Below are 25,900 nucleotides of genomic sequence, written 5' to 3' on the forward strand. Positions count from 1 at the left end.
GCTCTCACAGATGACCTGGGTTCAGGTCCCAGAACCCTCATGGCAGCTCACAACCACATGTAACTCCAATTCTAGGGGATCCAATGCCCTCATCTGCCCTCTGTGCGCATCAGACACACACGTGGTATGCAGATATCACCCATATGCATAAAATAAATCATTTTTTTAATTTTGAAAAAATATAAAAAAAAAATAAAAACAGAGGAGTGATGTGGGAGTGTCATATATCAATCTGTTGATTTCATTGGTTAAGCAATAAAGGAACTCCTTGGCCCTGATAGGTTAAAAGATAGATGGGAGGAGGAAACAGAATAGAATTCTGGGCAGAAGAGGAAGTGAGGTCAGACTCTGCTCTGCTCCCGGAGAGACCCAACAGCTCTGCTCTCTGGAGCAGAGACACCAGGATGGACGGAGGCTAGACTCTTCCCGGTAAGCACACCTTGGGGTGCTTACACACATCATTAGAAATGGGCTAGTCCGGGTGCGAGAATTAGCCTGTAAGGGATAGAGTTCATGGGCCAAGCAGTTCTTAAATGAATACAGTTTGTGTGTTGTTATTTCGGGCATGAGCTAGCCAAGCGGCCGGGGTGTTGGGGACGCAGCCCCGCTGCTCTTATTTCAACAGAGGGGACCCACCTGAGTTTGGTCCTGGGAACCCAGGGACAGGTGAGAAGAAAACTGACTCCAGAAAGCTGTCTTCTGACATCCACATCCACACAAAATATAACGAAAATAATCAATTAATTAAAATTGGGGAAGAGATAAGATGCCACACATCCAACTAATATGACATCATAATTCCCTACTGAGAAGCAATCTGAAAATATCACTCTAGCTCTCAGTCATGACACCATCTCAGTTCCTGTTTTGTTAAGTCAATTTGATGTCAGTTTTCGTTTTCTTTTTCCTTTTCAAGATTTGTGTGTGTGTTTCAGTTGTGGTGTCACAGGCCTTGGAAGGCAGAAGCAAGCAGATCTCTGTGAGTTCAAGGTTAGCCTGGTCTACAGAGCAAGTTCCATGTAAGCCAGGGCTACATAGAGAAACCCTGTCTCAAAGAGAAAAAAAAATTATTTTTATTTTTTATGTGTATGTATATTTTGTATGCACATATATATATATGCACACACACACATACACACACACACACCGTGTGCATGCCTGATGTGATGGATTTCCTGGAACTGGAGTTACAGACAATTGTGAGCTGCCATGTGGGTGTTAGGAAATGAATTCTAGAGTTCTCCTAACCACTGAGCCATTTCTCCGCCCCAGGTGCCTGTTATGAGATAGTTGTACACTGTGTGAAGATCTATCGCTGTGACTGACTTAATAAAGAGCTGAACAGTCAAGCTAGGCAGGGTGCATAGGTGGGATTTCCAGAAAGAGAAAGGAAGAGGAGGGGGAAATCGAGGGGTGGGAGATGCCAAGAGACACAGAGAGAAAACAAGAGGTACAAAATGGAAGAGACATACTGCCAAGTGATAAGATACAGATTAATATAAATGGGTTCATTTACTTTAGTTACAATTTAGCAATATATATATACTTAGTTAAAAATATTTAGTTAATTTATATTATAAGAGTTAGTCAGGAACAATTCTAAGCTATAGGTCAAGCTTTCTTAACTAATAAGAAGTCTTGCCAGGTGGTAGTGGTGCACACCTTTAATCCCAGCACTTGGGGAACAGAGGTAAGTGGATCTCTATGAGTTCAAGGCCAGCCTGCTCTACAGAGTGAGTTCCAGATCAGGCTCCAAGGCTACACAGAGAAACCCTGTCTCAAAACAAACAAACAAACAAAAAAAAGAAGTCTCCATGTCTTTATTTGAGAGCTTTCTGGTGGGACAGAAAGAGTCAAGACAGAAAAAGACTCATTATAGATGACAATTTTCTTAAATGTATTGTTTACTTAAAGAAAATAAAACTTCATGTGGAATGAGGTTTTTTTTTCCGACAATTAATTGTCTTACTTAAAAACAAAAATAACTAATAGAAAAATCCTTACCAATATCAGGGAATTTTATTTGCTCGTATTTTTAAGGACTTTTCCCAACCCAAGGGCAATCGTAGGTAACACTGAAGTGCTTTGGTCCTTTACCTCTCTAATCGATGTCCCCATCCACTCTCACCCTCCAGTTCTTAAGCTGCTTTCTGGGATATGGGATGAGGAAGCAGCTGCATGGGTGACTACAGAGATCATTTCCTCCTACAGTACATCTGGTGCTGCCCTTCTACCAAATCAAATGCCGATTTATTGCCCTCTGATGGATATAGTCTATCAGGCTACTTCCAAATACCCATAGTTCATACTAGGCCAGAAACTTGAGGCAATAATGTGAATTCCACAAACTGACAAGTAATTGCTCAATAAGCGTGGAACAAGGAAAGGCCAGTTGTGTTCTGTGCACATGTGGCAGCCCTTCATAACTTAGCCTACAGTGGTAGCAGTGTTAACAGAAGACTGGCGTTCCAGCCAGCAGGCGTCCAGGAGTCCTTGTCCATCTAAGTTCGAAGGTTATACAACAAACAAAATGGGTAATAGCTGTGCTGACTTCCTGAGGCAAATCTGAGAACATAAAGTAGTCATAGCTCCCTACCTATCATAATCTTCTAAGGTGATCTGAGCTGAAGAGTTCTAATTTATATTTTGTTATATATCTAACTCTCCTAATGGCTATCAGGATAAAATAAAGGATTTGTTCTTTCCATAAACATACCCTATACTATTTCAGAAACTGGGGTGGTCAATTAAGGACCTACGAACGTGAGGCATGTAGAGATGGGGAGGGCTAAAACAAACTCTTCACTATCTTTCCTCCTTAAAACTACATACTGATTGGATTTCAAACATTTGGCTTTCTCTGAAATCCTTTTGGCATTTGCCCTGAGTTTGAGTGGGTGTGGAAGAAAAGGAATCTGCCTGCCTCCTTGTTAAAAACAAAAGAGCAGCTGGCTTTCCCTCTCTTTTTACTCAACTGATTGCTGACACAGCAAGTTGGGCACATACCCAGGGAGACATATCAGGTCTCAAGAAATAGATGTGCTAAAGAGAACAAAGGCAATGAAAGCAACCCCCATGATTCTGACACCTAACAGAGAGCATCCTGCTACAGTGCCTACAAACTATGTTACAAAGTACTCAGGTACCTTTGCCTCTGTTTCTGAGAACTAAGATATTAACAATGCATTATTATTACTGTTACTGTTACTGCTACTACTGCTACTACTACTTACAAGCCTCTTTATGATAGAAAACATGCATTCCTACCAGCCAGACTTGATTCTGACTGCTATGTATATGTCCAGGTATTATGGAAAGTAAAGGCAGAGCTGTACCCACAAGAAGAAGCAGGACTATACAGAGCTCTCTTCTCTCCCCTCCTCTTCTCCCTCTGAGACAGGGTCTCATTATGAATCCATCCTTTCCTGGAATTCACTGTATAAACCAGGCTGGCCTCAAACTCATGATCCAACTGCTTCAGCCTCCCATGTTATAACAGGCATGCACCACCATATTCAACTATCTAGTCTCAAGAGTCTTTATGCATTCTCTTATACTCGCCCTCTCATGTGTGTGCATGTTCAAGTGTATATAAGTTTCTGGTGTGGTACACAGGCACATGGAGGCCAAAAGTCACTATCAAGTGTCATCTATTGTTTTCCACCTTTTATCCCCCCCCCCCAAGACAGGGTTTTACTGTATTCTGTAGCCCTGACTGTCCTGGATCTCACTCTGTAGACCAAGTGGACCTTGAACTCAAAGAGATCTGTCTGCCTCTGCCTCCCAAGTGCTCAGATTAAAGGTGTTCGCTACCACTGCCTGGCTATCTCTACCTTATTTTTGAGGCAGGGAGGGTCTCATATCCTTTTTTAACAAGGTTTCATTTTGTTATCCAATCATGCTTTGAACTGCTAGGCTTCAACAATGTTGCCTCTACCTCCCAAACAGATGGAACTGCAAGCATTGTGCCCAGCTATCAAGCCATATTCTAACATTTCATGTTTTGTGTGTCTATGTGTGTACATAAACATATATGGTCTTATGTTCTGTTATAAACCAAGAAAGTAAAAAAGGGGTATAGGAAGTGCACACATTTACCCGACTTTGACCCTTCCAATATTCAGCCTTTTATATAAATTTGTCTGCCAACCTTAGTTCTTAAATTTCTTCTGAAGAAAAACAAAGTAGTTTTCTGTTGTACCTTGGACAATTCAAAAGTTCATTTCTAGCCAGACATGCCTTTAATCTTAGCACTCGGAAGACAAAAGTAAACAGACATCTTTAAGTTCCAAGCAAGCCTGGTTTACATAGTGAATTCCATCAACCAGGGCTAATAGTGAGACTCTACCTCAAAACAAAACAAAAAGTTCACTTCAGTTCCAAGCGAAACAAAGGCAATAACTAGTGTACCACTATATGCTGGTTAATACTGTATTACTCATTCTGCTAGTCCCCAAACTATAGACACCCACAGAAACAAAATGAGTATATACATTCAATCAATATAGGAAATATATTTAGCAACTTTTCATATAATGCATTCAATCTTTTTCTTAAATAAATAATCTTTTATTTACTCCTAAAATCTCTCTCCTATACCTCTCTCCTCTTCTAAATGAAACCTGAGGTATAAGCTTTTTTCAACTGTTTTTCTCTACCTAGGCAGCTATTTCTAAGATGCCTAGGCCAGACAGGTGTTAAGTCATAGTTCTTCTCCAGTTGGCTTCCAGACTCTGTTTAAATGTTCTCTGAAACCTCTGGAGGGTAGATGTATTCAAACCTCCTAGCTCAGATTCTGAATTCAAAAAGCTTGAGACAGACTGTACCCTACAGGTGTGTTTGTCCAAGATAAACTATATTTAAATAAACTCCTAACACATTCACTTTCTCCAGGCACCTGCTTCTCCCTCTTAGATTCAAGTATGTTAGTTCCTGATATCCCAGTTAGTTTAGTAAAGAAATATTCTATCCACTGATGTCTTTGGAAACATCTAAGTTTTGGGCATAACAGCTTTACATGAGAAAGCCGAATTGAAAAACATTTTTTTTCATTCTCCTTGATTTGTTTGTTATCAAAGAAACAAGAAAAGACAGCAGCAAGATGGCCATGGCAACACAAACTTGTGATCCCAGCAATGGGAAGACCACCCTGGGCTAAACAGTAATAGCAAGTCAAAAGAGAGGAAGGGGAGGAGAGAAAGGTAACAGCAAACTATTCTCATTCCCTGTTGTCTTTTTCATACCTGGCAAGGATCATACAGGATAGAATAGACACCAGTAGCTTCACAGTGGTCAGAGCCATTGGTCTTGTAACACCAGCAGCTACAAAACACATTTGGTTCTCCCCATACACTTTTGTCCTATACTCTCTCTCTCAATTATTATAGATTCAATGTCTAAGTGACTATGAAAAATGCTGGGTACATAGCAGATATTCAGAAAATATTGGCAAGTAGCAACCCAATAACTCAGGAAAATAAAGAATCCAAATCTCAGAGAATGAATAAGAAAAGGTTCAGAAAAACTACAAGAATTCCATGATATTTATACTGGTCTCCCTAGTCTGATAATCTGATAATCAAAACAACACAAAAGTCCTAAAAAGGCCTGGAACTAACTCCAAAAACATACACTGTCTCTCTGTCTCTGTCTCTCTTTCTCACATTCACTTTCACTCTCTCTCTATCTCTGTGTCTCTCTCTCTCTCACACACACACTCACTCACACGGGTTGGAGGCATATGAGAATGCACACACACAAAACTAAAAAAAGGTCTTCCTCAAGCCTGGCCCTGAAGGCTTTAATGCCATTAAGAGATGGTCCCAAATGGATATGGTGGCAAACACCTAGAATCTCATCTCTTGGGAGGTGGAGGTAAGAGAATTCTAATTTTGAAGCCAGTCTGAGCTATATGGTAAGACTTTGTCAAAATAAATAACAAGGCTGGGATTGGGATGTAGCTTAGGAGTACTTACCTAACATGTACAAGGTCATGGATACAATCCCCAGTACCAAAAAAAAATCCTTCAATAAATTTTTGTTGTGATATTTTTAGAATATTTCTTTCTGTTCTAAATCCAAGATTTTTCTAGCAAAGAATCCTTTTGTACAAATATGTGTGCACACACATGAACACATAGACATATATGAGGGATGAGCTTGAAGACCAAGGAAAAGGGCAGTCTAACTCTGGATTAAAAAATAAGCACAGCCAAACACCACAAATCACAACTGAATACAACTCATTTCAGAAATGTATAAAACTATACTAGATAAGGGTACTAAGACTTGCAAAGACTTCTCTAATCTGGCAAAAATTAACCAAAGATCACAGACCATGTCTCATTCTTCTCAATTGTCCATCTCTTTTCAGACCTAAAACCAAGAGCAATATCAGGAAGATATTCGGCCTTCCTTCTTATGCTCCCATTCCATAGCACACATGTCACCAGAGGGTCTAGCTGTGAGGTTGAACATAACTCTAGCATTTTGCCAGAGCCCCATAAGATTACTAGAAGGGTGAAAGGAAATGTATCATTGGAATCTAAAACTGTGGCAGGGTTTGACAGATACAAAGGCTACTTAGGGACAAAAGGGCCACTGCCCACTCCCACAGTGGCCCTTTGCCATAAGCCCAGGATACCCCAGCCCTGCAGGCAGCACAGAGTTAACTACCCACCCGTTCTGAGAAGCACAAAGGTACATCACTGCAACATGTCTAACATTTACATTGCCTCTCTCTGCTCATTAAACAGGTTTTGGTTAAATAATGAACAAACTGTATTACAGACTCCGATGAGAATTCCAAAATTATAAATCAACTGGGAAAGCCCAAAGGAGCAGACAGACAGGGAGGGGGGAGAAGGATAATATTGACTAATATAAAGGGCGCAGCTTGACAGTGGATATTCCTGCCACACCTGATCAAACACACTCTGTGGGGGGAGGGGAAAGAGAGCAAGAGAGGGGAGATGGGACAAGACAGCCTGAAATTTGCATCCGGAAAAGATTAAAAGGGATTCTTTGGGGATAGAGAAAATACATAATATATATTACTATAAATGCAAAACTGTACTAAAGCTAACTCAAATGTCAAAGATTACAGCTTGAATAAATTTAAATATAAAAGCCATGTGCTTCCTTGAGTTAATGAGAGAGACGTAAAAGGACAAAGTGGCTAAGAGGCTGCCTTATGCTGCCTTTGCTGGGCAATGGGTCCAGAGCTTGGCCATGACTACATCCAAAGGCTTCCTTCCAGAGTTCTAAGCCCTAAGAAATGTGAATTCATCAGTTTGGTAACTTACATTTGATTTTTTTTTAATGACAGATAAAGCTAGGTACAGTGGTGCACACCTATAGTCCCAGCTACTTAGGAGGTTGGCAGATACATCATTTGAGTCCAGAAACTCAAGGCAAGCCTGGACAGTACAATAAAACCCTGATTACATTAAAAAAAAATTTTTTTTGAGCTACAATTCACATGCCATAAAATTTATCCTTGTAAAGTATACAGCTCAGTGGATTTTAATAGACTTTCAACATTGTACAACCATAAAACACTTTCTTCACCCCCAAAGAAACTCACAGAAATCACACTTCTGCATTAACTCCTTCAGAAGACCCTCTGAAAGGATCTAAGAGCCCTTAATGACTAAGGGAAACAATCAAGTCCCCCTCACTGATACTTTTGTCAAAGTAACAATATACAAATTCTGTACTCTTGATTGTAGGGAATGAAGTTATCACAGTTTGTGTAGATACTGACTACAAATATCCCCAAAGATCCTCTGTGAGGATAGCTGCCATGGACTCAGTCAGCCTCAAGGAAACAAGGTTCTCATATCCTCGTACAGGAAATTTATACAAAGAAAGAAAAAAAGGAAAAAATTGGAGCCAGTATTGAGCAGACGCCTGTAACATCAGCACTCCAGGAGCTACAAGTGAGCTTGAGCTGATGTGAGTACTGGAGCTCATGTTAAGCACGGAGCCATTGTCTATACTGCTTCTCTAACTTTTTGGTTTGTTTGTTTGCCACTAGGGATTGAACCTGAGGCCTTGTGAATTCGAGGCAAGTGCACTACCATTGAGCTGATCTATTTGTGTTTTTTTTTTTTAATTTTGAGACAGGGTCTCATTAAGTTGCCCAGGCTGGCTTTGAACTCATTCTATAGCCTAGACAAGTCTTTCAATCCTCCTGCCTCAGGCTCCTATATTGAGATTACAGGTCTGTACCACTATGTCTAGGTTGTTTATTTGCTTGCTTGTTTGTTGAGGAGAGGACCTTATTTTGTAGCGCAGACTCTCCTGGAGTCAGTGTGTCTGGGAACGTGAGGACAATAAGCAGAGTCTCAGTCCCTCTGTGGTGTTCTTAGTCACGTGTGCTCAGCTTTGCCTCCAGTTCACAGCACTCCTTCTGTCTCATCCTGAGTGCTTGGATTATAGGGGTCAGTACCAGACTTAGCTATAAGCCAAGTTTAGTTTATAAAACTAAAAATTTAAAACCTTTTCAGTGAAGCAAAATTGGTTCCTTTATAGATAACTTCAGTCCATGTTTGGGAAAATAACTAACTTTCTCCAAACCTTATCCTGTGTTTCTCATAAAATGAGGAACTTCTTTTTCATTTAATGTATGTTTAAGTTGTTGAAGTCTAAATACTGTTCAATTATGGGATGATATACCACTATCTAACAGCATTCCAAGGCTCTATTACAAGAGCCCTTTAGGATCAACACAGGAATACATTTCTGAGGCATTTCCTTTTAGTCTATATTGCCTTTAAAAAGCACAAGTGCAAAATAAAAACAATAAATAACAACAACAAAAACCACATGGGTATTGACTTTTTTCTTCCATTGCCCTCTTCTCCCACATACAATAAAAGGCACTTTGTATATACAGTCCATACAGTCCTCTCTAATTAAATGCACCAAAGCAATGGACACCATGGAGAAGACACTAAAGCAGGTGTCAGAAGCCTAAAATTTGCTCGATTCGGCCTCTGAGATTAGCTAAATCACTTTAGGTGTACTGTTTGCTTTTTGGTTTTTTGTTTGTCTTTTGTTGTTGTTGTTGTTGTTTTTTCATTTGAGATAGGATCTCATGTAGCTCAGGCTAGCCTAAAACTGGTATATAGCTAAAGGATGATATTGAACTTCTGAACCTCTTGGCTTCTCCTCCCAAGACCTGAAATTACAGACAAGGTCCATGCTACCACAAAGTTTTTGGGGTGCTACAGATTGAATCTAGGGCTTATTCAAGGGAGATCACCACTTGACAAACTGAGCTACATCTCCAAACCTTCAGGCGGATCACGTTAAACCCTCCACACTTCACTTTCTGTCATAAAAAGGGGGCGTTATGCATGTCTCTTTCACACATTTCTCTAAGTTAACAAAGATAATATACAAATGGCTTTGAAAATTCTAAATGTAAATAATACATAAAGTTAATTTGATTAGGAAAAAAAAGAACAAAGGATTCTGAGAACATAGGAAGACTGAAAGCAATGACTAGGGATTGACAAGCTTTATCCCCGAGCCCAATCTGACTTGCATACTTCTTTTTTTTTTTTTAAAGATTTATTTATTTATTCTGTATACAACATTCTGCCTCCATGTATGCCCACACACCAGAAGAGGGCGCCAGATCTCATTACAGATGGTTGTGAACCACCATGTGGTTGCTGGGAATTGAACTCAGGACCTCTGGAAGAGCAGACAGTGCTCTTAACCACTGAGCCATCTCTCCAGCCCCTTGCATACTTCTTAAGAAAGAAAATATATACTTCTAATGTACATCTTACTTATGACTAGTGAGCTGCACGGACAGAGCTGAGCAGCCACAGAGCCGCATACAGCCTACAAAGCCTAAAGGGTTTACTATATGGTCCTTTGTTTCCATTTAATTGCCCTATACCTTTATAAGAAAGTTTTGTCTATCCCTGCAGTAAATCAAATACATGTATTTCTTACTAGGCCAGGTAATTCTGTCTGCATGTGGAGCCTTACCTGTTACACTGTTTCCCACGTGTGGCGCCTTCCTTACCTGTTACACTGTTTAAGACCTCCTTTAAGTGACTGAAACTGTGCAGTAGAGGATCCCGCTCTTCATCCTGGAGAATCATAGGTCAAGAAGAAAAATGACTAGTCCAAAACAGTAAAGAGAAAATAAAAGATCAAAACTATCTCCCTAAATCCAACCATAAAATTCAATATGTTTTCTTTCTGAAGAAAAGAAACTTAACCATGGCTCCTCACTCTCCTATTTCAGAGACACTGTGATCTTACCTAAAGTAAGTTCTTCAATGCTAATCTATAACCCAGTTCCTTTTATTCTTCTTAACATGTTTTACTACATTTTATTTATTTTGTGTACATGTGCATGCCGTAGCACACATGTGATGGTGAGGAAACGACATGTGGACTCGGTTCTCCCCTTCCACCATATGACCCCGGGGATCACACTCTAGCTAGTCATTGGGCTTGTGCCTGCCCACTGAGCCATCTCACTGGCCTCAACCTAGCTTCTCCTGTTAATCACAGTCAAATATGGGGAGATCTTGAAAGTTTGGCAACAGCAAAATATTCCTGAATACAGAATGACCAAAATTTAATTCAAAATCAAAATGAATTCAGGGAGTTTCAGGCAGTGTGCCTATGATGCATTTTCCTTACTTTGCTGCCGGCAGTCAGTGTTCTAATCACACAACATGCACTTTGCATTGCACATGCCACACCTTGTACCACAATGAGCATGCCCAAACCACATTAGCTCAGATTTTAAACTGGTATGTTTTATGAGTTGCAGTACTTTTGCTGTAAAGAAGTTTTCTGCTCCTCTAGAAACATAATATAAATTTAGTGATGGGAAAAAAAAATTCTTTTTAATTTTACTGCCATTCTTCAGAATGTAGGATCAAATTAGAAAACCTTTGTATTGTGTTAGAGAATATTTGGTTTTAAAAATGGCTGCTTGTAGGCAGAGGCAGGTGTATTTCTGTGAGTTCGAGGTTCGCCTGGTCTACGAAGAGAGTGCTGGGACCGCCAAGGCTCCACAGAAAATTCCAATTAAAAAAAATTATAAAATCAAATCAAAATAGCTATCAACTCCAAAAAATGAACAATATTCTATGTCCTGCAATACCAAATACTCAGTGATGATTTAATTCTTTATGTAAGAATAAATAAGTACATCTATCTTCCTCATTAGTATGTAAATCTGCTTTCTCCTTTAATAAATGGCAAGGCAATATGTTTATCAAAGAATGTTTTCAAAACATTTATTTGTGCTGGGCAGTGGTAGCACATGTCTTTAATTCCAGCACTCAGGAGGCAGAGACAGGTGGATCTCTGAGTTCGAGGCCAGCCTAGTCTACTGAGCAAGTTCCAGGACAGACTCCAAAGTTACAAAAAAAAACCCTGTCTTGAAAAACAAAGAAAAACAAAACAAAAAAAAGTATGCATTTATGTGTGTATATGTATGGGCACTCAGATGACTTGATGTAAGTGTGAAAATCACGACAGTATGCAGGAGTTGCTTCTCTCTTTCCAATATGTTCTGGAGATCAAACTTGGGTCATCAGGCTTGGTGGCAAGCACCTCCACCCTCTAAGCCATCTCAGCAACTCCCAAACAATTATTTTTTAAATAAGTTTCTTTATGATTTATTATCAGTAAATGTTTTATTTGTATGTCTAGGTGCCCCATAGTATTTTAAATTTTCTCAAACAAACAGGGACCAAAAATGAAAAAAAGTGACCAAGAACACCATTTATGTATGTAAAAACCCACATGTCTCTACTTTTATTTCACATGTATACATGATACAGACATATATCAGAACTTTCTAACTTGGCAAAGATAAACTATTTGGTGAGTATGTTTGGAATATCCCCATGTTTATTCAAAAACACTGATTGAGGGCTAGAGAGATGGCTTAGCAGGTAAAATATTAGAAAGCACTAAACTTATTTTTATAATTGTGCAAAACTTTGTTCACGCAATTCTACAAATAAGCACACATACATACATATGTGTGTGTTATAATACATACACAACAACAACAAGCAGCCAACTTTAAAACTATATGTGAGGGAACACAGTAAAGAAACTGATGACATAATCATTTCATGAGGGGAGAGGTTTTTATTGTGTATCAGAGAAAGAAAAAAATTCAGAGGCATCTGGAAGAGTCCAGAGCAGAGAGAAAAAAGAAACAGACTGGACATGGCCAGGGCTAGGGCAGCTGGATAATGGGAGAGAATACTGGAGATAGCAAGAGAGCAACAGAACTTGAGAGAACAGGGGGTGGACAAATCATGTGGATCATAAAGAAGAATAGCTGGCGGGAGGGCTCTTTTGGAAACAGCAACAACAACAGAAAAAAAAATTCACAAATTCCTAAAGAACGCTGGCTTTTATCTGCAGCCAGAAATCCTTCAATAGGCCAGCTTGAACCCATTTATGGATATATGGACTTCCTGAGACCTAACACTAACAATGAAGTTTCTTATTCATTTGACTGGCAAGATAAGACCTGCTCTGTATGTGGAAGCTTACAGACTCCATTGCACAGATTATCATCATTGTTATTTTGCTTACATGCATGGCTGTGTGAGGGTGACTGAACACCTGAAACTGGAGTTCAGTCTGGCAATTACAATTGACAATTGTAAACTGTCATGTAAGTGCTTGGAACTGAACCAGGGTCTTCCAGAAGAGTAGTCAGTGCTCATAGCCTCGGAGCTATCTCTCCAGCCACAGATAATAATTTTTAAAGATTTAAAAAGACAGGACACTGGATCCTTGGAACTGGAGTTACAGGTGGCTGTGAGCACCCAGCTGTGGCCCTCTGGAAGAGCAGCAGTGCTCTTTACTAAGTCATCTCTCTAGCCCTGGTCATGGTGCCTGCCACAGCAAGAGATGAAACTAAGAAGACACTAGCTCACTCCCACTATCGAAAATGCTTCCTTTCTTAATAAAGTATCTCTGTTTCATATATGTGTACAGTATATACATATACACACACATATATATATTTACATACATATATTATACATGTATAGAGAGAATATGACGATCTTTTGGGTTAGACCTATAAATCTGATGCCAATTAAAATAAAACAGAAGTATCCTTGGATACCAAGAACAATTCTGAATTCCTATTATTACTGAAAACATGATGTTATTTTAATTAGGGGGATTTTTTCATGTTTATTTTGTGTGTATGTGTATGTAAGGGCCACACATGTAGTAATTAGAAGACAACCTGTGGGCATCAGTTCTCTTTTTCCACCAGGTGGGTTCCAGGCATTGAACCTAAGTAGTCAGGTGTGGTGGTGTAAATGAAAATGCCCCCATAGGCTCATATTTTTGAATACTTGATCACCAGGGAATAGATCAGAAGGTTTGCACTTGTTGGAGTAGGTGTGGCCTTGTTGGAGGAAGTGTGTCACTGGTGGTGGACACTGAGGTCTCAAAAGCCCATGCCAAGCCCATTTTCTCTTTCTCTTTGTCTACTGCCTACAGATCAGGATGTTGTTCTCAGCTACTGTTCTAGTACCATGGGTGGCGCCATGCTAAACTAAATGCTTTCTTTCATAAGAGTTTCTTAGGTCATGATGTCTCTCACAGCAATAGAACAGTGATTAACACATCAGGCTTTATCCACTCACCCACCTTGCCAGCACTAGGTTGTCGTTCTTTTATGTTTGTCTAAAAAATAATGGGTTTCAACTAGAGGGTAGTGGTGGTGCAGACCTATTCTTAGCATTTAGGAAGTGGAGGTAAGAAGACCAAGAGTTGAGCTAGGCACATCTTTAATCCCAGCACTCGGGAGGCAGAGGCAGGCAGATTTCTGTAAGTTCAAAGGCAAGCTGGTCTACAAGAGCTAGATCCAGGACAGGCTCCAAAGCTACAGAGAAACCCTGTCTTGAAAAACCAAGGGGAAAAAAAAAAAGGCCAGGAGTTTAAAGATAGTCTTAGTTACATACTAGGTTTAAAGCAATAAACAAACAAATAAATAAATGGGATGGGATGGGTATCATTATGGTATTTTCATATATATGTCAGTTTGGAAGCTCCGTCTTGGCCCCCAATTCTTGGTCCCCCCCATTCCAAATCCCTATATGTTAAGACACGGTCCCCCCTCCACTACTTGCTATATGGATGTCCCTCATGGTTTCTCTCTTTTCCCTGGAATCACCTGGGAATGCTTTGCTCATTAAACCTGGACTATTCATTTGGTCTGATCTGATTTGTTGCATCAGCAGAGAGACTTAATACTGGGTATGAAAACCTTTCGCCATCATTTTACTTTGTTCTTATTCACTAGACCCCCCCTCCCTATCCTACCACCATTCTAGTGGGTTCTCTGTTCCCCTCAAGTAGATTTCCTCTTCTCTTCTTTTGATTTGTTTTGTTTATCATATATAACATGTGTATGAGCATGTATACATATCATGCACATGTGGAAGTCAGAGGACAACTTTATGGAATTGGTTCTCTCCTTCCATTCTTTTTTTTGTTTGTTTGTTTTGTTTTTTTTTGTTTTGTTTTGTTTTGTTTTTTCGAGACAGGGTTTCTCTGTGTTGTTTTGGAGCCTGTCCTGGAACTAGCTCTTGTAGACCAGGCTGATCTCGAACTCAGAGATCCGCCTGCCATGCCTCCCAAGTGCTGGGATTAAAGGCGTGCGCCACCACCGCCTGGCTTTCTCTTTCCATTCTTATGTAGGTTTCAGAGACCAACTTCAGGCTATCAGGATTTAAAGCAAACCCATAACCACTAAGCCATCTTATCAGCCACTGATTTTATGGTTATTTTTTTCTTCTTCTTTTTATTTAGATGTATGTGTGGTATACAAGTGTGTATATAGGGCTGGAGAGATGGCTCAGTGGTTAAGAGCATTGCCTGCTCTTCCAAAGGTCCTGAGTTCAATTCCCGGCAACCACATGGTGGCTCACAACCATCTGTAAAGAGGTCTGGTGCCCTCTTCCAGCCTGCAGGCATACATGCAGAAAGAATATTGTATACATAAGAAATATTTAAAAAAAAAAAAACAAGTGTGTATATATACATGGTAACAGGTACGTGGAAGCCTAAGGTTAATACTGGGCATCTACCTCTACCATTCTCCCACCTTATCCTCAGAAGCAGAGGATCAACCCCAGAGCTCACTGATATGGCCACTCTCACTAGCTGTATTCCTGTCTCTGCCTTCCAAGGCTTGAATTACAGGCCTTATCCACTCAGTCTCTTCACCAGCTCTGGATAGCAACTAATCCCTTATATGGGTTTTGGGGATCCAAACTGTAGGCCTCTTGCTTGTGCAGCAAGTGTTTTAACTGCTGAACCATCTCCCAAGCGCCTGCTCTTTTAAGACTTTTATTCATGTGTGTGTGTGTATACCTACATGAGTATATAGCAGATGTGTACAGGTACCCAAGGAGGCTAATAGAGGATATGGATCACTTAGAACTGGAGATAGAGTCATGAATTGCCCACCAACTTGGTCCACTAGAAGATTAGCAATCATTCTTAACTGCTGAGCCATTTCTCCAGCCCCCAGCCCTGCATGCCCTGTCTTTTGGGGTTTTTTGTTTGTTTGTTTTTTGATACAGGGTCTTAAGTAGCCCAAGTTACTTTTGAATTCAGTATATAACCAAAGCTAGCCTTGAACATACGATCCTGTTTTTTTCTACCTCCCAAGTGCTAGAGTTATAGGAACACACGACCACACCCAGCAGCTCCATTCTGCTTTCACATCAGGTCTTCTATTGTTTTCTTTCTCCCTCCTCCTTTTATGAGGGCCTATTCCTTACCTTTTACATCCCCTTTCTTCTTTCATCTCTCTCTCTCTCTCTCTCTCTCTCTCTCTCTCTCTCTCTCTCTCTCACACACACACACACACACACACACACACACAAACACACACTCACTCTTGGTTGATTACTGTTTTAACCAAAGATGAGATCCCTACAATAACTCAGTGACCAGACTGTCTGCCCATTCCCCACTTACCAGTGGTATATGGGTGCTCCATCGTGCATTTCGTTTGATGGCGCCAACAACAATGTTAATTTCTCCTTGAATAATGTAAATATTCTTATCCACCATCCTGACAAACCTACCAGAACAGTTGAAGAGAAAAGACTGGTTAATATTTTTTCCCTTTAGGGTTTGTTTGTTTACTTGTTGGTTTTAGGGAGTTTTTTTTGTTTGTTGTTTTTAGGTTTGTTGTTTTGAGACAGGGTTTCTCAGTGTAGCCCTGGCTGACCTACAATCTGTAGAACAGGCTGGCCTTGAACTCAGAGATTTGGCTGCCTTTGCCTCTCAAGTGCTGGAATTAAAAGCACGTGCCACACGCCTGTCTTTTCTCTTTCATTTTACGTATATAAATGTTAAGCCTGCATGTACATCTGTGCACCATGCACATGCCCAGTACCAGCATAGGCCATCAGATCCCCCAGTACTAGAGTTACAAATAGTTATGAGTAACCATTGGGGTGCTGGGATTAAACCTGGGTCCTCTAGAAAAACAATTCTCTTAACTACTGAGTCATCTCTCTCCAGCCCCAAAATGGGGGATTATTTAAATAACTAGCCATGTATGGTGGCACACACCTATACTCCCATCTACTAGAAAGGCTAAGGCAGAAGGATTGAAATTGCAAGGCCTGCCTAGGCAACTTACCAAGACCCCATCTCAAAAAAATAATAATAAAAGGGGTGGGAATGTAGCTTAGAGAAACACTTCCCTAAGGTTCATGTGGCACTTGGTCCAGAACCCAACACTACCAACTAATTAGTTAAGTCACCCAAAGCATAGTCATGACTAGGCTAACAATGTGAGAAAGGTCATTTGACTTTCCAGTACCAAGACTTTCAATCTGGGACACTAAGGTTAACTCTATCTTAAATTATGAACCTAACTGTCTGACTGTCCTAAAAGTCTCTGGAAGTTCCAAGTAGTCAAGATAACGATTTCAAACTCTAACAATGCAGCTCGCTGTTATGGTGTACACCTTTAATCCTAACACTCTGGAAACAGAGGAAGGTAGATCTCTGTAAATTCAAATCCAGCCCAGTCCACATAGTGAATTCCAGGCTAGTCTGGAATACATGAGACTTTATTTCAAAAAAAAAAAAAAAAAGAAAGAAAGAAAGAAAGAAAGAAAGAAAGAAAGAAAGAAAGAAAGAAAGAAAGGAAGGAAGGAAGGAAGATTTCTTTTTGTGACAGAGTCTCACTCTGTAGACCAAGCAGGCGTTTAACTCACAGAAATCTGCCTGCCTCTGCCTCCAGAGTGCAAGGATTAAAGCTATGTGCCACAAAAGAACAAACATAAGGCATAGAGATCTCTCTGAGTTCAAGGCCAGCCTATGCTACATAGTGAGACTCTGTCTCAGAGGGGAGAAAAAGAAGGCTTTGGTTTGGAATCACAGTTAAATGTCAACTTAAATACTGCAAGCATTCTGCCCAGGCAGTTCCAGGAATGAGAAGTTCTAAAACCTCACATCCACTTACTGACTGCAGGAGTCAAGTCCAATAGACGCTTTGTAAAGCTGATGCTCTGTGAATCTCTGAAATGAAGCTGAAAGCTAAGTTAGTATTGTAACTGCTCCCAGAGGAACTACTATAGGATTGCCTTTGCTGCCCAGAATAGCACTTAGAAAAGATATTTAATTCTTTCCCCAGGTAAAATTACTAAAAAATTGAGTTTCTTTTTAGAAGACGAGGGATGCAGTTTAGCTGGTAGAGTGCTCACCGCATGTGCACAAAGCTCCAGATTCAACCCTATCACACTTATACAGGCCGGCACAATGGTGAAGACCTGTGGTCTAAGTGCCACAGTAGGTAGTGGCAAAAGGACCAGGAAAGGCAAGTGAAGGATGCTTCACAACACAGAAGACTGGAGACCAACCTGGGTTCATAAGATTGTTTCCTAAAAACACTTTTTTCTTGGCTTAGAGTATCTCCTAGGAATATGTAACAATAAATTTGCCACTTCCCATTATTTAAAAACTCCTCAGCCTGGCATGGTGGCTAATGCGAGTAACACTGGTATTCACAAGTGAGTTCAAAGTCAGCCTTAACTGTGTTGTGAGTCCCTGTCTTAAAAAAAAAGGGGGGGGGGGCTGGAGAGATGGCTCAGAGGTTAAGAGCACTGGCTGCTCTTCCAGAAGTCCTGAGTTCAATTCCCAGCAACGACATGGTGGCTCACAACCATCTGTACTGAAATCTCGTGCCCTCCTCTGGCGTGCAGGCATACATCGAGGGAGAATGTTGTATACATAATAAATAAATCTTTAAAAAAAAAATTTAAATAAATAAATAAATAAAGGAAAGAATTCAGAACTATTGTAAAGTGTTTTTTAAAAAAAGTATTAGTATTGTAGTATATGACTTTCTACCACTATGTTAAAAAAGCAAAAACAAAAACAAAAAAACACCATAGAAAACAACTACTTTTTTGGGTTTTTTTTTTTTCTTTTGGTTTTTTGAGACAGGGTTTCTCTGTGAAACATCCCTGGCTGTCCTGGAACTCACTCTGTAGACCAGGCTGACCTTAAACTCACAGAGATCCACCTGCCTCTGCCTCCTGAGCGCTGGGATATAAGGTGTGCACCACCACTGTCCGGCCCTACATTTTTATTCTTTAAACATGTGATATTTAGCCTACAAAAGAATACAGTCATATAATAACCAGTGTTGGGACTAGTGGTTCAAGGGAAGACTCTTGAATACTTCCCAATTCTATCCTCCTTGCTTTTGTCCACGACTCCTACTATTGTAAAACTGACATTTATTAACATTTTACTCTTATTTCAATGATATGTATCTTTAAATAACATACAATATCATTCTTTATGTGTAATGAATATCTTATATATTCTTCTGAAATATGCACTTTGATGTTTTATCTAAGAGTCATCCATGTCTATGTTGATAAGTATAGTTAATATATTTTATAGATACATATACAGATAAATAAATACAAAATAAACATCTAAATCTGGGTATGGTGGTATATGCCTTTAATCCCAGCACACAGAAAACAGAGGCAAGCCAGTCTCTGTGAGGTCAAGCCCAGCCTGGTCTACACCCAGAGCAGTCAGAGTTACACAGAGAAACTCTGTCAAGAAAAAAAAAAAAAGACCCCTCAGAGTTTGAGCACCTTCTGTTCTTTCAGAGGACCCAGATTCAGTTCCCAGCACCCACACAGTGGCTCACAGCCATCCCATAGGCCCACCCAAGGTGCACAAACATACACATAGGCAAAACACTAATACACGTAAAATAAAAATTTGTTCTGTTCTATTGTTTTTGGAGACAGGGTTTCTCTGTGTGTCCCTGGCTGCCCTGGAACTCACTCTATAGACCAGGCTGGCCCTGAATTCAGAGCTCTGCCTGCCTCTGCATCCCAAATGCTGGGAATTAAAGCCATGTACCACCAACTTCTGGCTATTTTTTTTAGATTATATTTATTTTTATGTGCATTGGTGTTTTGCCTGCATATATGTCTGTGTAAAGGTTCCAAATCCCCTAGAACTAGAGTTATAAACAGTTGTGAACTGCCATATGGGTGCTGGGAAGTGAACTCAGGACCTCTGGAAGAGCAGCCAGTGCACTTATCCACTCAATCATCTCTCCAGCCCAAAATAAAATTTTTATGTAGCTAAATTTGCATATTGAATGGGGATGGGATCCCCAGGAAATGAAAGTCATAAAAACCATCAAACTAGGCATGGCAGTACATAGTACATGCCTATAATCCCACCACTTGAGAGGCAGTGGCAGCTAGATCTCTGAGTTCAGGCCCAACTTGGTTTACAGAATGAATTCCAGAACAGCCAGAGCTACAAGGAGAAAGCCTGTCTTGGAAAAAAGAAAGAAAGAAAACCATACATCCGCACACAGAAGAATGAAACTAGAACAACCCTGTCTCTCATCTTCCACCAAAAAAAAAAAAATCCAATGATACTCTAGTCACTCAGAAAACAAGGCCAACAATTGATAAATGAGAGACCTCATGAAATTGAAAAGCTTCTAAACAGGAAAGAAAATAGTTAATTGAGTAAAGATACAGCCTACAGAATAGAAGAAAATCTTAACTAGCTATACATCTGGTATTAGAAGACTAATACCTAAAACATATAGAAAATAAACAAGCTAGAGACCAAGAAAGAGAGATCACAAGCTCAAGGCTTGTCTGGGTTGCACAATGAGACCCCCTCTCTCTCAAAAAAAAAAAAGGAGGGGTGGTAAAGAGAGATGACTCAGTAGTTAAGAGCACTTGTTGCTCTTACAGAGGACCTGGGTTTAGTTCCTGGCACCCACATTGTGGTTCACAATCATTTGTAACTCCAGTTTCAGGGACTCCAACTCTCTCTAACCAGAGGATCCAACTCTCTCTAACTTCTTCCTGTACCAGGCACACACATGGCATACACACACACACACTCATGCAAACAAAACACTACTGAGCTTGGAGAAAGAGGCACACAAAAACCTTACTGAACAGGAAATTACAGAAAGAGTAGGAGTTTGCTGGGCAGTGGTGGTACACGTCTTTAATCCCAGCACTCGGGAAGCAGAGGCAGGCGGATCTCTGTAAATTCGAGGCCAGCCTGGTCTACAAGAGCTAGTTCCAGGACAGACTCCAAAGCTATAGAGAAACCTTGTCTCAGAAAAAAAAAAAAAAAAAGATAGGAGTTAGAGAAAGTCCAACCAGGAAAAAGCAAGTACTCTGATCTGACCAGGCACAGCTGGAAAATCCTCTCAAACCTGCTAATCGGGTGCACGGTGTACCTTGGCTCTAAGTGCCATCTCCTTCCGTGGAGATTCTGAGACTGTTTCCAGAACTGTATGTGGGAAAGCCACTGACCTGTCCAAAACTGCCCGTCTGAGAGATGCAAATGAAACAACGCTCCTCTCTATCCTCATCTTAATATAAGGGTGACCAGTGGCAGAGTGGAACAAAGAAAAGCAGCTTGAGTGATGGGGTCCTGGGAGCGGCAGTGCTAGTCCCACACAGCCTGCCTAGTTTCTCTTTCAGGAATTACCATGGACTAAACAACAGGACAGCCAGTCATGCTGTGCTCACGTCTTCAAACAGTAGCCACCTGCAGAAGCGACAGCTGCCTTCTTCAATTAAGGGCCTGCACAGTACAGCTCTGCTGCTTCCTATCCATTTTCCTCCAGACTGCTTCCGTCATTCACATTCCCTGCCTGACATGCACTCAAATGTATAACCCTTGTTTATAAAATTTGTCCTCAACCAGGCAGTGGTAGAACACATCTTTAATCCCAGCATTTCGGAGGCAGAAGGAGGTGGATCTCTATGAGTTCAAGGCCAGCCTGGGTGACAGAGTAAGTTCCAGGACAGCCAAGGCTACACAGAGAAACCCTGTCTCAAAAAAACAAAAACAAAACAACAACAATAAAATTTGTCATTACACTTCCACGATTATTTATACTATTGCTGCTCTGAGCACATTCACTATCTGGGATAAATCATCACTTCCATGATCATTTCCACTACCACGGGAGTTCCAAAGGAGCATACCACTCTACTGTATTTTCCTTTAAACAAATGGAGTTGAAACGTAAAAAAGAGGAACAACATCTTATCACATTTATTTCATAGCTCTTCCAGCATGAAGGTAAAATGGATCTCTCCTTCTCCTTTCCACTCAACCCCACCATGAACCCGACATCCAATCATTCTAATCAGCAACAACCAGCCAACAGGGATGAAGCGTGACCAGTCAATGGTCTTTCCAGAGACGCTGTCTACAAATAGTATCTCCTCCCGAGCAGGGCTGTGTCTTCTTCCTCTCCAGCTGCCCACTGGGGCAGAAGAGACACTCCACCAGTGAGTGCTATGACTTTAAAGCAGCAGTCATCCTGACTCTGGAACACAGGGAGTGAAAGAGGATCAGGTAAGCTGAAACTGGAACTGACAGCGGCTATGAAAATGTGCCCACAACTTTAATTCCTACTGTGTCAATGAGCATCACTGTTAAGACTGGAACACAAGAGCTGGGTGATGGTAGAGCACACCTTTAATCCCACCACTTGGGAGGCAGAGGCAGGAGGATCTCTGAGTTCAAGGCCAGCCTGGTAAACAGAGCAAGTTCCGGGACAATCAGGGGTACACAGAGAAACCCCGTCTAGGAAAAAAAAAAAAAAAAGATTGGAACATATGCCAGACAGTGGTTGTGCACACCTTTAATCCCAGCATTTGGGAAGCAGAGGCCAGCAAATCTCTGAGTTTGAGGCCAACATGGCCTACTGAACAAGTTCCAGGACAGCCAAGGCTACACAGAGAAACCCTAATTTAAAAAAAAAAAAAAAAAAGACTGCAACATACAATATAGTTTGCCTACAGCACACTACTATTAAAAAGAAGTTTGAAGTTTGAGAACAATCTTAAAGAAAATTTATGTTAGTAGAATTATTCCTACATAGAAAATTGTATCCTGCCCTCGGCACTGAAAATCAAACCCAGGGCTTCTCTCTCACGTGCTAGGAAAATGCTTTATCACTGAGATGCATCCTTTATTGGAAGTGTCTGATTCTCACAGAAAGCAGTGTCCTGTACCATTTCCACTCCATTCGCTTTAAATCTGTATAAATCAGAAACACGATTCCTTCTCTTCCTAGCACACATGTATACACACTCTCTAACACACCCATTTTTAGGAGGGCAAAGAGAATGAAGAGAAACTTGGTTCAAGGATTGTATCATCCTAGATAACCTGCCTTCCAATCCCCAGTCCTCCACCTTGTTTCCACTCACCATGCAAAAGGACTGACTGCCAGGGCCAGGCCAAGACACAAAGCCTAACCACATACTCAACTAATCCTAGGGATGCATGATATTTTGTGGGGTCCAATATCTGCTGAAAGGAATTAGGAAGATTGTTTTATTTTGTTTTGTTTTGAAACAGAATCTCACTTTGTAGGCCAGGCTAGTCTTAAACTCAAAATGCTCTTCCTCAACCCGGAAAGTACTGAGACTGTCTGTCACTACACCTAGCATAAGTCACTACTTTTCAGAAGTGTAGAGTCAGACCTAGTGGTGCAGGCCTGTAAATCCAGCAGCTCAGGAGAGATCAAGGGCTACAGAGCAACGGTCCAGGCCAGCCAGAACAACTTGGAGGGACCACGTCTCAAAAATAAACAAAGCAAGCTGTGGCTATGACTCGGTGGCAGTCTGCTGCCAATGATTCCATCCCCATCACTGTAAGACCATGGCAGATTTTTCCACGTATATCCTCCACATGGCCTACGTTAGTGCCTGGTATTCTTGAGTTACTGCGCTAAAAAAATACTCCACGGCCTCTCCTCTCTAAAGTCTCTTTGCCTTTGATGAACTGCCACTGCTTTATAACATACCAATGTCAAAGGTCATTACTGGGCCATAAACGACACTTTATGTTTATGTCTTTGGGGTTGAGCCCCATCATCCACTCTGCTTCCTTGACTCTACCACAAATAGATCGTGTTTCACAACTTGTCTGTTTGTTTGAGACAGTGTCTCATTTAGTCCAGGCTGGCCATTAACTCAAGAGTCACAGAGGATGACCTTGAATGCCTGACCCTTTGTTTCTACTTCACAAGTACTGGAATTACAGGTGTGCCCAGGTGCCCAAGGTTATGAAGTGCCAGGGACCGAACTCAAGACTTCAAGCCCTCAAGCAGCTGGCCTACATCTCCGGTCCTCTTCGAGCTTTCCCACCTATTAAAAGTAAGCAGACGGCCAGTACCCAACTTAATCCGTATTCAAATCCCCCTTAGCTCCCAACCAAATGTGTCACAAAAGAGTGGCTTCCTTGTGACTAAATCTCATGTCCTTAGGGTAAATGGAAAGAAGTCACAGTGGGAAAATGCCTACTCAAAACACACACCAGAAGAGAAGTGTTGACAGTTGGTGGTGGTGGCGCGTGCCTTTAATCCCAGCACCTGGGAGGCAGACGCAGGTGGATCTTTGTGAGTTCAAGGCCAGCCTGGTCTAGAAAGCTACGGGACAGCCAGAGACCCTGTCTCAAAGAGGGGGGAAAAGTGTTTACATACAGACCCACGGTGACAGCTGCTGCGCTGTCCTGTAGAAGGAAAATCTTAACTTACAGGCAGTTCCCTAGGTTGCTGGTCTCCATCCTTTACACCTTCTAACTGCCTAATCCGGCCTGCACCTTCATGAAGCACTTCAGCTGTATCAGGACGGAATCACCAAAAGTGACAGCTCACAGGACCTGGGAAGATTCCTTGTCTAAACCTTGAAAAACCCATCCTTAGCTTTGCTCTCAGTTTTTGAGGACTGCATTCTTTATAGAGTGCAGGAAGCCCTGAAGAAGAAGAGTTGAAGGCCTAGCAACCCAGAAATGACTCTGGCATCCCCAGAGTCACTTAGAGCAGGAAACACCCCTCGGGGCCAAGGGCCTGACCTTTGGCCCCTGCACACCTCCCAACTCTCTCCCACATCAATCTTTGGGGTTAATTTCCTCCCCCTAAGCCCTACCCCAGCCCGCTCCGCCCAACCGAAGGACCCTTCCTCCTCCTTCCTTATGGCAACGTCAGGCGGCCTAAGCGACGCTGGAACTCTAAGAAGAGACTTCGCTGACCTGTCAGCGGATCCAAAATGGCGGGGCCTAGTCCCAGTACCGGCAGCCGCGGCTCATGTCCAGCCTGGCCCCGGAGGCGTCTCCCAGCCGCTTTCCCGGCGCTAGCGGCGACCGAGACACGGGACGGAGCCTGTTTTCTGGAAGTCGATGCTAACTTCAGGGTGGGAGCTCACAGCTGGCCGGGAAAACTGGGCCGGAACGGTCGGCGGAGCCGGCTACCTTCCCTGTCAGCTCACTGACGTGGTAACTAGCCTCAGTCTAGCCCGCTGCCTGGTAACTGAACGAGTCCGGCCGCGCTCGGCCAATCAGAATGTGGCACCCTGGGAAGTGGCACTCCAGCTACCCAATCCAAGGAAAGGAATTAGCTCCGGGAGACCAGCCCAGATTACAAGGGAACGGAGAGTAGGTCGGGGACAGCCAACGGATACGAGGATTCTCTGACTGACGGTTATAGAAGCCAATAAAAACTGAGAAATCGTGTTGGGCGGTTAGAGGGGTGGGGTTAGGTAGTGTTCGGTTGCAGCGCGCTGTTTAGCATTGGCTTCTGGGCTGCCCCGGGAGGAAGGATGTGATTTGCTGGAAAGGGGGCGGGGTCCGTTCTGAGAGCGTGAGCGGGCGACCCTACTCTCCGAACTACTGTCAAAGTTAACTGGGCGTTGATATTTAGGGATCCCTTCCTTTCCGGGAAGTCTGGGGATCCTCCTTCCTAAATCCAATCCATGCAATCTTTCCATGCCGTCCTGTCTCTGTTTCCCATTTTGACTTATCGCAGGTGTGTGCGCCTGTCTCATTCCAACTCTGATTTTGTGTTTTAAACTCCATTCCTACCGTCCAGAAATAGAGAAAAATGGTAGCGAGAATCTTGGATAGCTAATTGAAACATCACCAAAGCTCCTCATTCTATGGCACCTCTGACCCATTTTTCTCTTCATGAAAATGAGGGCTTGATCTTTTGGGCCTGTCTCATGTTGGAAAGACCATTGGAAAACCCTGTAAGGGAACTAAAATTCCCTACTCGTTCATCACTACCGACACGCACCTCCAGATGTTAGACATCTTAAAAGGATGTGCTTGTGCATTAAAGATGGAGATACAATAGATATAGAAGGGTGGGTGGATGGGTGGATGGAGGGATAGATGATAGATAGATAGATAGATAGATAGATAGATAGATAGATAGATAGATAAGATAAATGGATGGATAGACAGCAGACAGGCAGACAGGTAGGTAGACAGAGATATGACAATCCTTCCATCTTTTATAAGTATTACATAT

General features: G+C 41.7%; 1 protein-coding gene across 4 annotated transcripts in view; it reads right to left on the minus strand.

Annotated features, from left to right (window-relative positions):
• Positions 1 to 24,882, minus strand: part of Gbf1 (golgi brefeldin A resistant guanine nucleotide exchange factor 1) — a 139,920-nt gene extending 115,038 nt beyond the window's left edge. For 2 of the 4 annotated variants that reach the window (XM_050148055.1, XM_050148047.1), the window contains exons 1-3: positions 24,625 to 24,882; positions 16,018 to 16,123; positions 10,046 to 10,112 (exon numbers count right to left, since the gene is read on the minus strand). In XM_050148055.1, coding sequence (XP_050004012.1) covers positions 10,046 to 10,112; positions 16,018 to 16,113 — 163 coding nt within the window. In that variant the 5' untranslated portion in view covers positions 16,114 to 16,123; positions 24,625 to 24,882. The remainder of the gene's footprint in view (positions 1 to 10,045; positions 10,113 to 16,017; positions 16,124 to 24,624) is intronic. The other 2 variants (XM_050148070.1, XM_050148064.1) reach the window with 1 other exon arrangement.
• Positions 24,883 to 25,900: the final 1,018 nt, after the last annotated feature.

The sequence above is a fragment of the Alexandromys fortis genome, unplaced genomic scaffold, assembly GCF_014885135.2.
Source record: "Alexandromys fortis isolate MF-2015 unplaced genomic scaffold, M_Fortis_MF-2015_v1.1 scaffold_16, whole genome shotgun sequence".
Classification (NCBI taxonomy): Eukaryota; Metazoa; Chordata; class Mammalia; order Rodentia; family Cricetidae; genus Alexandromys; species Alexandromys fortis.